Source organism: Phyllobates terribilis, unplaced genomic scaffold (assembly GCF_046119375.1).
Source record: "Phyllobates terribilis strain yellow unplaced genomic scaffold, ASM4611937v1 Scaffold_10__3_contigs__length_209671492, whole genome shotgun sequence".
Lineage (NCBI taxonomy): Eukaryota > Metazoa > Chordata > Amphibia > Anura > Dendrobatidae > Phyllobates > Phyllobates terribilis.
This window is the reverse complement of record NW_027362770.1, coordinates 154,404,793-154,422,921: the sequence shown is the minus strand read 5'-3', so window position 1 is coordinate 154,422,921 and position 18,129 is coordinate 154,404,793. Positions and strand designations below refer to the sequence as shown.

The window sequence follows — 18,129 nt, the reverse complement described above, 5'->3', positions numbered from 1 at the left end:
CTTTTCTATTGAGCTTGTCAGCACTGTTTTGAAGCTGGCCGGGATCCCCGGAGCGTACTGTTACCTTCTAATCACAGTCAGCCTCAGCTTAGAGCTTACAAGCTAGACAGCCGCGGTGGTCGGTCTCCTAGGTAACGAGCTTATAAATAAAAGAAAAGCGTAAATATCTCAAGAACGGTTGCAAATTTTAACAAGCAGTAAATTGCAAAAGTGCTTGCTTTTACAAGCTCTATCCAACAATAGCCATCTATGAAGATTGGAAATACCCCTTTAATCTGTTTTTCAGAGCGATGGATGAATTCAAGGAGAGGAAGAAGTGGCTCATAAGTGGAGAAAGAAGAATGTTTCTCTGATAAGATATATTACAAAGTTTCTTATATTCACTTGTTCTATTCAGTGAGCATTTAAAATTGCACGAATTTTGTTTCGAATTTCGTTGCTGTAGATTTTCATCTACGTTTCAAGCCGATCAGTTTTCGCTGTGGGTTTTTGCCCCCCACCCGTTCTCTAAGACCCTCGGGACCCCTGGAATATTACTATAGAAGTGGACGGATAAGACAGGAAATGTCCACACGTCACACGTAGTGCCATTTCCTACTATCTTTATCTTCAGAATTATGTTGTTTTTTTTATTTTAGACGATGTATTTAAGGAAGTGAAATTGATATTTTCATTAAATTTGCCGGCACTGTTGCAATCTTGGTTCTGTGGGTAAATAAGAATTATGGGATGCTAAAAACGGTCCCTTCAACCAGAGGCATTTATATCCGACTGTGATATACGGCTTTAGTGACCGGGGGCTGAATCGACTCCCCTGCAGAATATTTATAGAGAGGACTATAGGACGCCCCGCTGTCACAGAGGAAATGATTTCATGGGGTGGAAGATAATATACGAGGATGGGGGGGGGGGGGTATATGGCCCCTTTCATCTACATAATTAGCTTTGGAGTTTCTTTCTAGTCAGGATCTTCATTTCTGATTTTTTTTTAAGAAAAAAAATTAAGGGAAATTTTTTAAAAAATTTGAAAGAAAAATGTTTTAATTTTTTTTTTTTGCTAATTAAATCTTTTCAGTAAAAATAGAAAAGGAGATATTTGTTTTTATATGCAAATTCAATACCTTTATTAAAAAAAATATTTTTATTTATTTATCTCACTTAAATTATATTGATCCCTTATCCAATAGTGCAGATAATCTGATAATTTGTCAAGTCCAAAAAAAACTCCTACTGCAGTACAGATGTGCAAAGCTGTTCTGTGTGGCGTCCAGTGGCATTTTCTGGCTGGAAATGTTATGGGGGACACTACAGCTGTGAGACTACTAGGGGGTACTGTGTGGGGGATACTGTGGCTGGGGGGACTACTATGGGGTACTGTGTGGCTGCAACTTCAAAGGGGTAATGTGTGACTGTCACTGTTATGGGGGCACATTTGTGGCAGAGATAGATCAGCCATCAAGAGAGAGCATGAAGTTCACCTACAACACAAGACAGAACCCATAAACGAGAGGAACGATGTTTTGGGAGAAAAAAACATTAGATTATTTTTTTCTGATCTTTGCAGAAATAACAATCTAAACTGATCAGATCCTTACTGAGATAAGAGATGACATTTGGTTCTTATAACGTTCTATGGATAACGGTAAATGTTGTTTCAAAAGAACTTGCAGCAGAATGTCTGTTTGCCTCTAGCTCCTCCCTAGAATGTCTGTTTGCCTCTAGCTCCTCCCTAGAATGTCTGTGTCCTCCTCTAGCTCCTCCTTAGAATGTTTGTGTCTGCCTCTAGCTCCTCCCTAGAATGTCTGTCGACCTCTAGCTCCACCCTAGAATGTCTGTGTCCGCCTCTAGCTCCTCCTTAGAATGTCTGTGTTCGCCTCTAGCTCCTTCCTAGAATGTCTGTGTCTGCCTGTAGCTCCTCCCTAGAATTTGTCTGCCTCTAGCTCCTTCCTAGAATATCTGTCTGTCTCTAGCTCTTCCCTTGAATGTCTGTGTCTGCCTCTAGCTCTTCCCTAGAATGTCTGTGTCCGCCTCTAGCACTTTGCTAGAATGTCTGTGTCTGCCTCTAGCTCCTCCCTAAAATGTCTGTGTTTGCCTCTTGCTCCTCCCTAGAATGTTTGTGTCTGCCTCTAGCTCCTTCCTACAATGTCTGTCTGCCTCTAGCTCTTCCCTTGAATGTCTGCCTGACTCTAGCTCCTCCCTAGAATGTCTGTGTCTGCCGCTAGCTCCTCCCTAGAATGTCTGTGTCTGCCTGTAGCTCTTCCCTAAAATGTCTGTGTCTGCCTCTAGCTCCTCCCTAGAATGTCTGTGTCTGCCTCTAGCTTCTCCTTAGAATGTCTGTGTCTGCCTCTAGCTCCTCCTTAGAATGTCTGTCTGCCTCTAGCTCTTCCCTTGAATGTCTGTCTGACTCTAGCTCCTCCCTAGAATGTCTGTGTCTGCCGCTAGCTCCTCCCTAGAATGTCTGTGTCTGCCTGTAGCTCTTCCCTAAAATGTCTGTGTCTGCCTCTAGCTCCTCCCTAGAATGTCTGTGTCTGCCTCTAGCTTCTCCTTAGAATGTCTGTGTCTGCCCCAAGCTCCTCCCTAGAATGTCTGTTTGCCTCTAGCTCCTCGCTAGAATGTCTGTGTCCGCCTCTAGCTCCTCCTTAGAATGTCTGTGTATGCCTCTAGCTCCTCCCTAGAATGTCTGTCGACCTCTAGCTCCTCCCTAGAATGTCTGTGTCCGCCTCTCCTCCTACTTAGAATGTCTGTGTCCGCCTCTAGCTCCTCCCTAGAATGTCTGTGTCTGCCTCTAGCTCCTTCCTAGAATGTCTGTGTCTGCCTCTAGCTTCTCCCTAGAATGTCTGTGTCTGCCTCTAGCTCCTCCCTAGAATGTCTGTGTCTGCCTCTAGCTCCTCCCTAGAATGTCTGTGTCTGCCTCTAGCTCCTCCCTAGAATCTGTGTATGCCACTAGCTCCTCCCTAGAATGTCTGTGTCTGCCTGTAGCTCCTTCCTAGAATGTCTGTGTCCGCCTCTAGCTCCTCCCTAGAATGTCTATCGACCTTTAGCTCCTCACCTAGAATGTCTGTGTCCGCCTCTCCTCCTCCTTAGAATGTCTGTGTCCTTCTCTAGCTCCTCCCTAGAATGTCTGTGTCTAACTCTAGCTCTTCCCTAGAATCTGTGTCTGCCGCTAGCTCCTCCCTAGAATGTCTGTCTGCCTGTAGCTCCTTCCTAGAATGTCTGTGTCCGCCTCTACCTCTTCCCTTGAATGTCTGTCTTCCTCTAGCTCCTCTCTAGAATGTCTGCCTCTAGCTCCTCCCTAGAATGTCTGCCTCTAGCTCCTTCCTAGAATGTCTGTGTCCACCTCTAGCTCCTCCTTAGAATGTCTGTGACCGCCTCTAGCTCCTCCCTAGAATGTCTGTCGACCTCTAGCTCCTTCCTAGAATGTCTGAGTCTGCCTCTAGCTTCTCCCTAGAATTTATGTCTGCCTCTAGCTTCTCCCTAGAATTTATGTCTGCCTCTAGCTCCTTCTCAGAATGTCTGTCTGCCTCTAGCTCTTCCCTTGAATGTCTGTCTTCCTCTAGCTCCTCCCTAGAATGTCTGTGTCTGCCTGTAGCTCCTTCCTAGAATGTCTGTGTCCGCCTCTACCTCTTCCCTTGAATGTCTGTCTTCCTCTAGCTCCTCCCTAGATTGTCTGTGTCTGCATCTAGCTCCTTCCTAGAATGTCTGTGTCCGCCTCTAGCTCCTCCCTAGAATGTCTGTCTGCCTCTAGCTCCTCCCTAGAATCTGTGTCTGCATCTAGCTCCTCCCTAGAATGTCTGTGTCTGCCTGTAGCTCTTTCCTAGAATCTGTGTCTTCCTCTAGCTCCTCTCTAGAATGTCTGTGTCTGCCTCTAGCTCCTCCCTAGAATGTCTGTTTGCCTCTAGCTCCTCCCTAGAATGTCTGTCTGCCTCTAGCTCTCCTTTCAGTGTCTGTCTGCCTCTAGATCCTCCCTGGAATGTCTGTGTCCGACTCTAGCTCCTCCCTAGAATGTCTGTGTCTGCCTCTAGCTCTTCCCTAGAATGTCTGTGTCTGCCTCTAGCTCCTCCCTAGAATGTCTGTTTCTGCCTCTAGCTCCTCCCTAGAATGTCTATGTCCGCCTCTAGCTCCTCCCTAGAATCTGTGTCTGCCTCTAGCTCCTCCCTAGAATGTCTGTGTCTGCCTGTAGCTCCTTCCTAGTATCTGGGTCTTCCTCCAGCTCTTCTCTAGATTGTCTGTGTCTGCCTCTAGCTCCTTCCTAGAATGTCTGTGTCTGCCTCTAGCTCCTCCTTAGAATGTTTGTCTGCCCCTAGCTCCTCCCTAGAATGTCTGTGTCTGCCTCTAGCTCCTCCTTAGAATGTCTGTGACCGCCTCTAGCTCCTCCCTAGAATGTCTATGTCCACCTCTAGCTTCTCCCTAGAATCTGTGTCTGCCTGTAGCTTCTTCCTAGAATCTGTGTCTTCCTCCAGCTCTTCTCTAGAATGTCTGTGTCTGCCTCTAGCTCCTCCTTAGAATGTTTGTCTTCCTCTAGCTCCTTCCTAGAATGTCTGTGTCTGCCTCTAGCTCCTTCCTTGAATTTCTGTCCGCCTCTAGCTCCTTCCTTGAATTTATGTCTGCCTCTAGCTGTTCCCTAGAATGTCTTTGTCCGCCTCTAGCTCCTCCCTAGAATGTCTGTGTCTGCCGCTAGCTCCTTCCTAGAATGTCTGTGTCTGCCTCTAGCTACTCCCTAGAATGTCTTTGTCCGTATCTAGCTCCTCTTTAGAATGTCTGTGTCTGCCTCTAGCTCCTCCCTAGAATTTCTGTGTCTGTGACTCGCCCCCAGGGCCGTGGGGTACTTTGCAGCCGGGCCTCTGGCTGCTTGCAGGGGATATCACGGTGGCTGGCCCGGTCCGTGACCCAGGGCGGTCAGTGAAATGGGGGGAATGCTTTTATATGGGGTTTTTGGGATTTTTCGTGACGCCACTTGTGGTGTCTGGTGAGGATCACCAGCGCTGCAACAGTCCTCTGAGGCAGATGGTAGGGCAGCTTGTGATGGAATGGCTCCCCACAGGTGGAGCAGGCCTCAGGGCAGTGTAGATGAATGGAGGTGCGCTGGACGTTGTAGTGCAGGGAGGGAAATGGCATCGGCGAAATAAAGGAGCGGAGGCAGCTCAGTGCTGTCATCCAAGATTTACTCACAGTTCTTAGACAGTCACAGGTGCACTGTACTGGTGCAAGCCTCCCGTGTCGCACTGCGTTCACCGGGCAGGGGTTCAGTCCTTCCTCAGGCAGTTCGGGTTTACCTGGCGGAACCCCACTTTCTTATGTACCTCTCTAGACCGACTTCACGCTGGGTCTTACTCCCTCCTGCCCTGCACTTCCCACTGTGAATCCTGTTCGGGTGCTGCTAGGTCTCCCCTGTCCGTCGGAGTTGCACAGACCAGCTTGACCTTACTTGGATTGAAGTGGGAGTTTGGGTCCTGGCTATAGAAGTCAGAAGCCTCCAGTTTTTCCAGCCGAGGCCTGAAGCTGCACTACTGGGCCAGGGGCCGGTCCCCTTCTTGCTGCCTAGATCCTCCTGACACTTGGCAGGTTCGGGGTGTACGGGTGCCTCCTGCACTCGCCGTACCCCCTAGGATCCCTTCTGTAGAACAGAGCTTACTCCCTGCTCCCCTCCTGGGCCTCAGTCCTGGGCCCTTGTAGTGGAGCAGAGCTCCTACAGAGACTCTGCTCCCAGACTGTTCCTCTGAACTGTCCCTACTCCAACAACTACTTATATTAAGATGTCTACCTTTTTATATATCTACTGTATGAGTGTTCCCATGAACTACTTCCTCCACCCACACCCACTACTGGTTCCCCCTACCTTTGGGTTCCCCCCACCCCAGCCAGGGTCAGGGCTCAGCAGAAAACTACATTGCGTCTTGCCCCTCCTGCTGGCCTGGGGTAGTGTAGTGTTGGATGTAGGTGTTGGGGTTCTGTGCAGCACTTCTTCCTTACCTGAGAGAAAGGGAGACAGCACACGGGGTGAGGTGCAGTACCTCTGTGGCGACCGAACCCTCAGGGGCGCCACATCTGCCTCTAGCTCCTTCGTAGAATGTCTGTGTCTGCCTCTAGCTCCTCCCTAGAATTTCTGTCTGCCTCTAGCTCCTTCCTAGAATGTCTGTCTGCCTCTAGCTCCTTCGTAGAATGTCTGTGTCGGCCTCTAGCTCCTCCCTAGAATTTCGTCTGCCTCTAGCTCCTTCCTAGAATGTCTGTCTGCCTCTAGCTTTTTCCTAGAATGTATGTGTCTGCCTCTAGCTCTTCCCTTGAATATCTGTCTTCCTCTAGCTCCTCTCTAGAATGTCTGTGTCTGCCTCTTGCTCCCCCCTAAAATGTCTGTGCCTGCTTCTAGCTCCTCCCTAGAATGTCTGTTTGCCTCTAGCTCCTCCTTAGAACGTCTGTGTCTGCCTCTAGCTCCTCCCTAGAATGTCTTTCGGCCTCTAGCTCCTCCCTAGAATGTCTGTGTCTGCCTCTAGCTCCTCCCTAGAATGTCTGTGTCTGCCTCTACCTCCTCTCTAGAATGTCTGTGTCTGCCTCTAGCTCCTCCCTAGAATGTCTGTGTCTGCTTCTAGCTCCTCCCTAGAATGTCTGTGTCTGCCTCTAGCTCCTCCCTAGAATGTCTGTGTCTGCTTCTAGCTCCTCCCTAGAATGTCTGTATCTGCCTCTACCTCCTCTCTAGAATGTCTGTGTCTGCCTCTAGCTCCTCCCTAGAATGTCTGTGTCTGCTTCTAGCTCCTCCCTAGAATGTCTGTGTCTGCTTCTACCTCCTCTCTAGAATGTCTGTGTCTGCCTCTAGCTCCTCCCTAGAATGTCTGCGTCTGCTTCTAGCTCCTCCCTAGAATGTCTGTGTGTTCCTCTAGCTCCTCCCTAGAATTTCTGTGTCTGCCTCTAGCTCCTCCCTAGAATTTCTGTGTCTGCCTCTAGCTCCTCCCTAGATTGTCTGTGTCTGCCTCTAGCTCCTCCCTAGAATGTCTGTGTCTGCCTCTAGCTCCTCCCTAGAATGTCTGTGTCTGCCTCTAGATTCCCCCTAGAATATCTGTGTCTGCCTCTAGCTCCTCCCTAGAATATCTGTATCTGCCTGTAGCTCCTCCCCTTCCATAGAACCTTGTGAGCACCAACTATCATCTCCTATTTCAATAATGGGAAAATCTGAAGAGAGATTTTACCCGTGAATTGAGATTATTGAGAATGAAAGATCAGTCCAGGAGGAGAAAGAAGTGAATTTTGTTTGTATGTTCTCCCCATGTTTGCGTGGGTTTCCTCCAGGTTCTCTAGATTGTGAGCCCCAATGGGGACAGCGATGACGATGTGTGTAAAGCCCGGTGAAGGCGCTATATAAGTGAGTAAAATAAATACATTTCTCTAATAAGATATATTACAAAGTTGCTTATTTTCACGTCTACTATTGATTTATGGTGGGGGGGGGATGATTAAACGACGTATACTCTTTAAGGCCTCCAAGGTCCTGCCCATATCGGCGGTATTGGACGTCAGTCATATGTGGGTTTGTCCAGAGAGATAGCTAATAAGGCTAAACAAGCACTAGGCCATCAGCTTCCAGTTTTGATTCCCCCTTGTTCCCCTCTGACTTCTTTTATTAAAGGGGTTGTCCGGGACTTTAATATTGATGGCCTATCCGTTAAATAGGTCATCAATGTCTGACCACCCTAAGGATAGACCATCAATATTAAAGTCTTGGTCAATCCCTTTACCCTCATTATAGCTGAACTGCAATACCACATCCAACTTGTGGACAGATGTGGCGCTGTTTCCAGAAAAAAAACAACTTATTTTTCTCATGCTGTACAACCCTTTCAACATTTTCTAAAACTTGCTTTATGGATGTTGGATTTTATCAATGTATATCTAAAAAAATAAAATAAAAAAAAATTAATGTGAGAATGTCCTGAAATAGTGACCGATGTTGTCATTTGTATTAATATGGACTATATCCCGGTGGTCAATGATCTAAACTCCACCATTCACGGATTAATCGGACACATTATAAGAAGCAGAAAAAAAAGTGAAAGGGACTATGTAAAAAAAAAAAAATGTAAATTTTCTTCTTGTGCCGCGCTCCCCTGCTGATTTTCCTCTGAAAGCTGAATTATTCGCCTTCCTTTTCAGGAGCCCCGATTGTTCGCTAATCTACCACCGGGTGTTCTGATTGGCTGCAGTGTTTGGTAGATTGACCAAAATGTGACAGATTAAGGACATTACTCTGACTAGATGAATGTGGCACAGACAGGAGCTCTGAATGGCGGCTTTACATGACAATTCAGACAGCAAGGAGCAAGTGCCCTGGCGTTACCCCCGGGAAATACATTCTCATCATATCTCATACTACCCACGACATCCAGACCCGGAGAGAATCTTGATGCCTGCATTGCATTATGGGTAAAGCTAACACTAAAAAAAAAAATAGTGGGGTATCCCTTACAATGAAAACTAACCTAGCCCTTACTGAGTCAGTGCCACTGAAATTCCTGCCCTAGAGACTGTGCTATTCCTTAAGATATGTGAAATTTTGACTTAAAGGAGATTTGTCAGCATTCCGAACATGTTTGTTTTAACAAATAATTGCATTCCTAATAATGGAACTATTCTGGAGCATTTTTTCTTTTCGTTCTACGTCGTTCCGTTCCTCTGTTATACCTCCTGTTAATGTATACATTAATTGACATCTGCATGACAACTGAAGGGGGCGTGTCCGTGCACACTCTGACTCTGTCCAATCAGTGCTGAAAGTGACAGTTCAGGGACACGCCCCCTTTGATAAAGAGAAAGTCAATAGCCAAATGTCGACTTTTCTAACAGGAATAACAGAGGAATGGTAAAACACAGAGTTTTAAGGAAAGATGCTCCAGGATTGTTAGTTCATGGGGAATACAAATATTAGCTAAAATAGTTCAGGGGTCACTTTTAAAGGTTTTTTTTGGATTTATGTAAATAAAGCATAAAGTGGTTGACCGTCGAAAAAAAATTAATCGTATGATTGCTGGAAGTCCAGTCTGTGATAGGTTTACAATACACTGCAGTATTACAGCACCACAGTATATTGTACAAGCAATCGCAGGTTCAAGTCCCTTATGGGGACCAATAAAATATCTACTATATAATTGTCTTATCCCGTCTGTCTGTCTGTCCAGGAAATCCCGCGTCGCTCATTGGTCCGGCAGCGGCCAATCAGCGCCGCGGGATTTCAGAAAAAAGATGGCGGCCGTTAGCGGCTCATCTGCGGGACGGAGCTCAGCGGCGTTGCAGCCGGGAGATGAGCGCCGCGAGGTGCTCATGTCCCGGCCGGTAGCAGCGGAAGGACCGCCGGCGTCGCTGACATCCATGCGGAAGGGAGGACCGGGGAGCGGCGCTGCAGGTCGGGATACTTCTGCTGCGAGCGCCCGCTCATGTCCCGGCTTCTCGCAGCGGAAGTAGCCGCACAGGCAGCGCCGCTCCCCGGTCCTCACCAAGACTATTCGATGATTGGTCGCGGTCTTCGGACCCGACCAGTCACTGATCTTAGCGCAAAAGTTAAATACCGCTGTGCTGATTGGTCGCGGACGCTGCCCGCGACCAATCACCGATTTGGGCGCCAAATTTAAATATCGGCCGCGACCAATCAGCACAGTAGTGGTTAACTTTAGCCGCAAGATCAGTGATTGGTCGCGGGCCAAGACCGCGACCAATCACCGATTTGTGCGGCACATTTAAATAGCGGCCGCGACCAATTGGATGTCAGCGCCGCTCCCCGGTCCTCCCTTCACACCCTAGCCGCATGGATGTCAGCGGCGCTGCCTGTGCGGATACTTCCGCTGCGAGAACCCGGGACATGCTCGGGCGCTCGCAGCAGAAGTATCCCGACCCGCAGCGCCGCTCCCCGGTCCTCCCTTCACACCCTAGCCGCTGATTTCCCCACAGTATCCGCATGGTGTTACAAAGGTCCGGACATTTGTGTTAAAAATCGCTGATTGGTCGCTGGCGGTGCCCGCGACCAATCACCGATTTGGGCGCCAAATTTAAATATCGGCCGCGACCAATCACCGATCTTGGCTCCACATTTAAACACCGCTGTACTGATTGGTCGCGGCCGCTATATAAATGTGGCGCCCAAATCGGTGATTGGTCGCGGGCAGCGGCCGCGACCAATCAGCAGAGCGGTGTTTAAATCTGGAGCCAAGATCACTGATTGGTCGCGCTCTCCGCACGCGACCAATCAGCGAATCGTATTGGTGAGGAGCGGGGAGCGGAATCGTATTAGTGAGGACCGGGGAGCGCCGCTGCCTGTGCGGATACTTCCACTGCGAGAAGTCTGGAGATCAGCGACTGCTCGCAGCAGAAGTATCCCGACCCACAGCGCCGCTCCCCGGTCCTCCCTTCACACCCTAGCCGCTGATGTCCCCACAGTATCCGCATGGTGTTACAAAGGTCCGGACATTTGTGTTAAATATCACTGATTGGTCGCTGGCGCTGCCCGCGACCAATCACCGATTTGGGCGCCACATTTAAATATCGGCCGCGACCAATCAGCACAAGATCTGGAATCTGGAGCCAAGATCGGTGATTGGTCGCGTCCGATATTTAAATTTGGCGCCCAAATTGGTGATTGGTCGCGGGCAGCGGCCGCGACCAATCAGCAGAGCGGTGTTTAACTTTAGCGCCAAGATCACTGATTGGTCGCGTGCGGAGAGCGCGACCAATCACCAATTTGGGCGCCAAATTTAAATATCGGCCGCGACCAATCACCGATCTTGGCTCCACATTTAAACACCGCTGTACTGATTGGTCGCGGACGCTATTTAAATGTGGCGCCAAAATCGGTGATTGGTCGCGCCCAGCGTCGGCGACCAATCAGCACAGCGGTGTTTAAATGTGGAGCCAAGATCGGTGATTGGTCGCGGCCGATATTTAAATTTGGCGCCCAAATCGGTGATTGGTCGCGGGCAGCGTCAGCGACCAATCAACGATTTTTACCACAAATGTCCGGACCTTTGTAATACCATGCGGATACTGTGGGGACATCAGCGGCTAGGGTGTGAAGGGAGGACCGGGGAGCGGCGCTGCGGGTCCGGATACTTCTGCTGCGAGCAGTCGCTCATGTCCCGGGTTCTCGCAGCGGAAGTAGCCGCACAGGCAGCGGCGCTCCCCGGTCCTCACTAATACGATTCCGCTCCCCGCTCCTCACCAATACGATTCGCTGATTGGTCGCGCTCTCCGCACGCGACCAATCAGTGATCTTGGCGCTAAAGTTAAACACCGCTCTGCTGATTGGTCGCGGCCGCTGCCCGCGACCAATCACCGATTTGGGTGCCACATTTAAATACGGCCGCGACCAATCACCGATCTTGCCGCCACATTTAAACACTGCTGTGCTAATTGGTCGCGGACGCCAGCCGCGACCAATCAGCGACCTTGGCACCAAATTTAAACAACGCTCTGCTGATTGGTCGCGAACGCCAGACGCGTCCAATCAGCGAGATTGGCGCCAAATTTAAACAACGCTGTGCTGATTGATCGCGGTCGCTGGCCGAGATCAATCAGCAGTATTGGCGCAAAATTTAAACACCGCTCTGCTGATTGGTCGCGGCCGCCGCCCGCGACCAATCACCGATATTGCCGCCAAATTTAAACACCGCTTTGCTGATTGGTCGCGGTTGCCTAACGCGACCAATCAGCGATTTGGGCGCCAAATTTAAACGCCGCTGTGCTAATTGCGCCCCGTCGGCCGCATACCTATTCTAGAATACCCGATGCGTTCGAATCGGGCCACCATCTAGTATATATATATATATATATATATATATATATATATATATATATATATATATATACTGTGTTATATATACTGTGTGTATATATATACAGTACAGACCAAAAGTTTGGACACACCTTCTCATTTAAAGATTTTTCTGTGTTTTCATGACTTTGAAAATTGTACATTCACACTGAAGGCATCAAAACTATGAATTAACACATGTGGAATTATATACTTAACAAAAAAGTGTGAAACAACTGAAAATATGTCTTATACTCTAGGTTCTTCAAAGTAGCCACCTTTTGCTTTGATGACTGCTTTACACACTCTTGGCATTCTCTTGATGAGCTTCAAGAGGTAGTCACCAGAAATGGTCTTCCAACAATCTTGAAGGAGTTCCCAGAGATGCTTAGCACTTGTTGGCCCTTTTGTCTTCACTCTGCAGTCCAGCTCACCCCAAACCATCTCGATTGGGTTCAGGTCTGGTGACTGTGGAGGCCAGGTCATCTGGCGTAGCACCCCATCACTCTCCTTCTTGGTCAAATAGCCTTTACACAGCCTGGAGGTGTGTTTGGGGTCATTGTCCTGTTGAAAAATAAATGATGGTCAAACTAAACGCAAACTGGATGGAATAGCATGCCGCTGCAAGATGCTGTGGTAGCCATGCTGGTTCAGTATCCCTTCAATTTCGAATAATTCCCCAACAGTGTCACCAGCAAAGCACCCCCACACCATCACACCTCCTCCTCCATGCTTCACGGTGGGAACCAGGCATGTAGAGTCCATCCGTTCACCCTTTCTGCGTCACACAAAGACACGGTGGTTGGAACCAAAGATCTCAAATTTGGACTCATCAGACCAAAGCACAGATTTCCACTGGTCTAATGTCCATTCCTTATGTTCTTTAGCCCAAACAAGTCTCTTCTGCTTGTTGCCTGTCCTTAGCAGTGGTTTCCTAGCAGCTATTTTACCATGAAGGCCTGCGGCACAAAGTCTCCTCTTAACAGTTGTTGTAGAGATGTGTCTGCTGCTAGAACTCTGTGTGGCATTGACCTGGTCTCTAATCTGAGCTGCTGTTAACCTGCGATTTCTGAGGCTGGTGACTCGGATAAACTTATCCTCAGAAGCAGAGGTGACTCTTGGTCTTCCTTTCCTGGGGCGGTCCTCATGTGAGCCAGTTTCTTTGTAGCGCTTGATGGTTTTTGCAACTGCATTTGGGGACACTTTCAAAGTTTGCCCAATTTTTCGCACTGACTGACCTTCATTTCTTAGAGTAATGATGGCCACTCGTTTTTCTTTACTTAGCTGCTTTTTTCTTGCCATAATACAAATTCTAACAGTCTATTCAGTAGGACTATCAGCTGTGTATCCACCTGACTTCTGCACAACACAACTGATGGTCCCAACCCCATTTATAAGGCAAGAAATCCCACTTATTAAACCTGACAGGGCACACCTGTGAAGTGAAAACCATTTCCGGTGACTACCTCTTGAAGCTCATCAAGAGAACGCCAACAGTGTGCAAAGCAGTCATCAAGGCAAAAGGTGGCTACTAGTGTTGAGCGAACATGCTCGACACTGCTCGGTACTCGCCCGAGCATCACGCTACTCGGGATGTTCGGCGAGCACCGAGCATTTCCGGGTTACTCGGGCGGGAGCTCAGGTCTCCGCCCTGCATGTTTGGCGCTCTTTACAGAGCCAATGAACATGCAGGGATTGCCAGCCAGTCACTGTAATGCCGCAGCCATGTTGTTTGTGGGCATTACAGTGATTGGCTGGCCGCACAGCGTCACCTCGAGTATTTAAAACCGGGCGCCGCCATCTTGGACACAGTCGCTGCGGATCAGACAGTGTAGGGACAGCGCTGCTGATTTAGGGAGAGATATATCCTGCAAAATAGTTAGTGTAGGGTCTGTAAAGGCTGCCAGATCAAACAAACAGTCCTTCTCAGGACTAATATCCATCCCAGGTATATCAGGCAGGCAGGCAGGCTGTATAGGAGACGCAGTGGTTATACCAGCAAACGCTGCATTACAGTCCTGTGTGCTGCTCCTGTTGCTGAAATTGCTGGACTTAGCTCCAGGTCCCGGGGGCCAGGAAAAATCCTTTTTTTTATCTAAATCCTCTTTTTTTTTCCTCCTTCACAGTGTACAAATACCCATCTTATTAACCTTTTGGTGCCCCCCTCCCCCCCAAAAAAAAGTGTGCCTCTGATTTTTCAGACATAAATATATCTGTTGAAAATAGTCTGGTGTAGGCCCGAGAAATACAAGTGTGGTTTTGCAGTTCCACGGTACAAACCTCTGTATTATCCACTTTTGGGCCATTTGTATCTAAAAAAAACAGTTTGAGTGTGTCGCTCACTGTTCAGCCGCAAATATATATATATTTTAAAAAGCCTGGTATACACCAGTAAATTATTACTGTGGTTTTGATGTTCCACGGTAAAACATCTCTATTATCCTGTTTTTGGCATTTTTTGCTGTATAAAAATAATAATAGTGTCTCCCTGATTTTTCAGACACAAATATATCTGTTGAAAATAGTCTGGTGTAGGCCAGAGAGACAGAAGTGTGCTTTTGCTGTTCCACGGTAAAAAATCTCTATTATCCTGCTTTTTGCTGTAAAAAAAAAAATAAAATAGTGTCTCCCTGATTTTTCAGACACAAATATATCTGTTGAAAATAGTCTGGTGTAGGCCCGAGAAATACAAGTGTGGTTTTGCAGTTCCACGGTACAAACCTCTGTATTATCCACTTTTGGGCCATTTGTATCTAAAAAAAACAGTTTGAGTGTGTCGCTCACTGTTCAGCCGCAAATATATATATATTTTAAAAAGCCTGGTATACACCAGTAAATTATTACTGTGGTTTTGATGTTCCACGGTAAAACATCTCTATTATCCTGTTTTTGGCATTTTTTGCTGTATAAAATTAATAATAGTGTCTCCCTGATTTTTCAGACACAAATATATCTGTTGAAAATAGTCTGGTGTAGGCCAGAGAGACAGAAGTGTGCTTTTGCTGTTCCACGGTAAAAAATCTCTATTATCCTGCTTTTTGCATTTTTTGCTGTAAAAAAAAAAAAAAAATAGTGTCTCCCTGATTTTTCAGACACAAATATATCTGTTGAAAATAGTCTGGTGTAGGCCCGAGAAATACAAGTGTGGTTTTGCAGTTCCACGGTACAAACCTCTGTATTATCCACTTTTGGGCCATTTGTATCTAAAAAAAACAGTTTGAGTGTGTCGCTCACTGTTCAGCCGCAAATATATATATATTTTAAAAAGCCTGGTATACACCAGTAAATTATAACTGTGGTTTTGCTGTTCCACGGTAAAAAATCTCTATTATTCAGGTTTTGGTAGTTTTTTCCGTAAAGAAAAACAGTAGTGTCTCCTGACTGTTGTGACACAAAAATATATCTGTTGAAAATAGTCTTGTGTAGGCCCGACTTCCCAGTGTGGTTTCGCAGTTCCACGGGTCAAATCGCTGTACTATCCAGTTTTGGGCCTTTGGTATCTAAAAAAAAAGCAGTTTGAGTGTGTCGCTCACTGTTCAGCCGCAAATATCTCTATTTAAAAAAGTGTGGTATACCCCAGTAAACAATAACTGTGGTTTTCCTCTTCCACGGTTCTAATCTACTCTTTATTACCCTTTTTCCATTGATAGTGCAAGTGTAAGCTATTTTACTTCATTTACAATGGGCAAGGCGCGTGGCAAGGGACGTGGAAGTGGACGTTCTGGTGATGGTTCGTGCAGAGGACGGGGCCGTGGCCAAGGTGAAAATGTGCCACAACCAACAGCCACATCTTCTCGCTCCCACTTCTTGACCGAATTACTAGGGAAGCACAGAACAACACCAGTATTGAGAACTGATCAGTGTGAACAGGTTATTAATTGGATAGCAGACAATACTTCCAGTTATCTGGGCACCACCACCTCCTGTCTGTCTTCCACACGGTCAACTCTTAGTAGCCGTGAGTCTCGACCGCATACTCCTCCTCACCCTGATGCTCCTTCCTCCCACCATGCCGAGTGTCGTCAGACAGCAAGTGATCCCACACTTGGACACTCTGAAGAGCTGTTCACTGGTCAATTTCCATATTTGGGCCCTTCGCCTGATACGCTTGAAGTGGTGGAAGAGGAGATCCCATGTTGCGATGCCCAAATATTTGAACAGCCACGGCCACAGGAAGTCGACGTTGGCAATCTGTCACAAGAGGTGGATGATGACGAGACACAATTGCCAGGAAGTGAGGAGGAGGATCGTGGTGCGCAAGTGGAAGAGGAGGAGATGGTGGATGATCTAGTAACTGACCCAACGTGGAAGGAGGACATGCAGAGTGAGGCCAGCAGCTCGCAGGGGGAGGGAGGCAGAGTACCCCAACAGGCAGGAAGTAGCAGTGTGGTGGCCGCAGACAGAAGGCAGGCAACCGTTCCCCGTAACACCAACACGAGGGACGTTGCCACTACAAGCGGTAGGTCTTCCAGAGTCTGGAATTTTTTTAAAGACTCTGCTGATAACCCCAAAAAGGCCATATGTTCCACCTGCCATGCCAGCATCAGCAGGGATGACAAAACTACCAGCCTGACCACCACCAGCATGATCAGGCACATGGCAGCAAAGCACCCGACTTTGTGGGGCGAAACCCAGGGTCCACGACCAGTGTCAGCGGGTGTCACCACTGCTTCTTCCACTGTTGTGCGTGCAATAGAACCCCCTGTTGTGTGTGCAAGGCAATCCCCTGTCCATACTGCATGTAAAGATGCCCCCTCCTCTCAGTCTTCACTTGTTATGGCAGTTTCTCAAGAAACAGCATCAACGTCCACGTCCCACCGCAGCGTTCAATTGTCCATATCCCAGACCTTTGAACGAAAGCGGAAATTCGCAGCTAACGCCCCACAGGCCACAGTCCTAAATTCGCACATTTCACGACTGCTTGCATTGGAAATGCTGCCTTTTAGGCTGGTGGAGACGGAATCCTTCCGCAATCTTATGGCGGTGGCCGTCCCTCGATACTCGGTCCCCAGCCGACACTATTTTGCCCGGTGTGCCATCCCCGCACTACACAAGCACGTGTCCCAAAGCATCTGCCGTGCCCTCAACAACGCAGTTACTGGGAGAGTACACCTGACAACGGACACGTGGACAAGTGCTTGTGGCCAGGGACGGTACATCTCTCTGACGGCACACTGGGTAAACATAGTGGAAGCCGGGACCCAGTCGGACCTTGGGACGGAACACATCCTCCCCACACCGAGGATTGCGGGCCCTATGTCAGTCAGAGTTGCCCCCACAGTGTACAGCTCCTGCACATCCTCCTCCTCCTCCTCATGTTCAGCCTCCATCTCAGATATCACCACATCAGTTACAAGCTGGAAGCATTGCAGTACTGCCTCTGCCAAGCGGCAACAGGCTGTGCTGAAATTCATAAACTCAGGTGATAAACCTCACACTGCTTGTGAGTTGTGGACAGCTGTGAAAGAGCAGGCAGATCTGTGGCTGAGACCACTGAACCTACATCCCGGCATGGTTGTGTGTGACAATGGCCGTAACCTGGTGGCGGCTCTGAGGCGAGGTGAGATCACACACTTACCATGCCTGGCTCATGTGCTTAACCTCGTGGTTCAGCGGTTTCTTAAATCGTACCCCGAGTTGCCAGATCTGCTCGTGAAAGTACGCCGCCCGTCAGCTCATTTTCGCAAGTCGGCTACAGCTTCCGCCGCCCTTGCTGTGTTGCAGCAGCGTTTGCAGCTTCCGGCACACCGACTGGTGTGCGATGTCCCCACACGTTGGAACTCTACCCTCCACATGTTGCAAAGGATTTGTGAGCAGAAGAGAGCAGTTGTGGAGTACCAGCTGCAACAAGGCCGTCGATATTCAGGTCAGACTCCACACATAAGACCTCAGGAGTGGACCTGGATGTCTGACATATGTACCATCCTGACAAACTTTGAGGAGGCCACCAAGATGGTGAGTGGAGATGACGCCATCATTAGTGTCAGCATCCCACTTGTCTGTCTTTTGCAACGCTCTCTGCAGAGAATTAAAGAGGAGGCATTGCAGCCAGAGTATGATGAGATGGATCAAGAAGCTGTAGCGGGCGATTACACACAGCCCAGCCTCATCTCATCCCAACGTGCATTGGGGGACAATGAGGGAGAGGAGGAGGAGGAGGAAGAACAGGAGCTGCTATCATGCGTTGTAGACGGTAGTACCTGTACAAGTGTCATACCGTCGGTTCAGCGTGGGTGGCCTGAGGACAGGGGGGAGGAGGAGGAGGAGGAGAGCATGGTCAGTCGTCATCTTGGTGAGGACACGGAAATCTTGCCCGTTACCAGTCTGGCACGCATGGCTGACTTTAT

General features: G+C 48.3%; 1 protein-coding gene and 1 long non-coding RNA gene across 2 annotated transcripts in view; one reads left to right on the top strand and one right to left on the bottom strand.

Moving 5' to 3' along the window:
- The window catches only part of FERRY3 (FERRY endosomal RAB5 effector complex subunit 3), a 102,356-nt gene extending 94,017 nt beyond the window's left edge, over window positions 1–8,339 (top strand). The window contains exon 14 of the mRNA XM_073649961.1: window positions 8,140–8,339. Coding sequence (XP_073506062.1) covers window positions 8,140–8,199 — 60 coding nt within the window. The 3' untranslated portion in view covers window positions 8,200–8,339. The remainder of the gene's footprint in view (window positions 1–8,139) is intronic.
- The window catches only part of LOC141164571 (uncharacterized), a 139,837-nt gene that overhangs the window by 21,370 nt on the left and 100,338 nt on the right, over window positions 1–18,129 (bottom strand). The gene's annotated exons all lie outside the window — the stretch shown is intronic.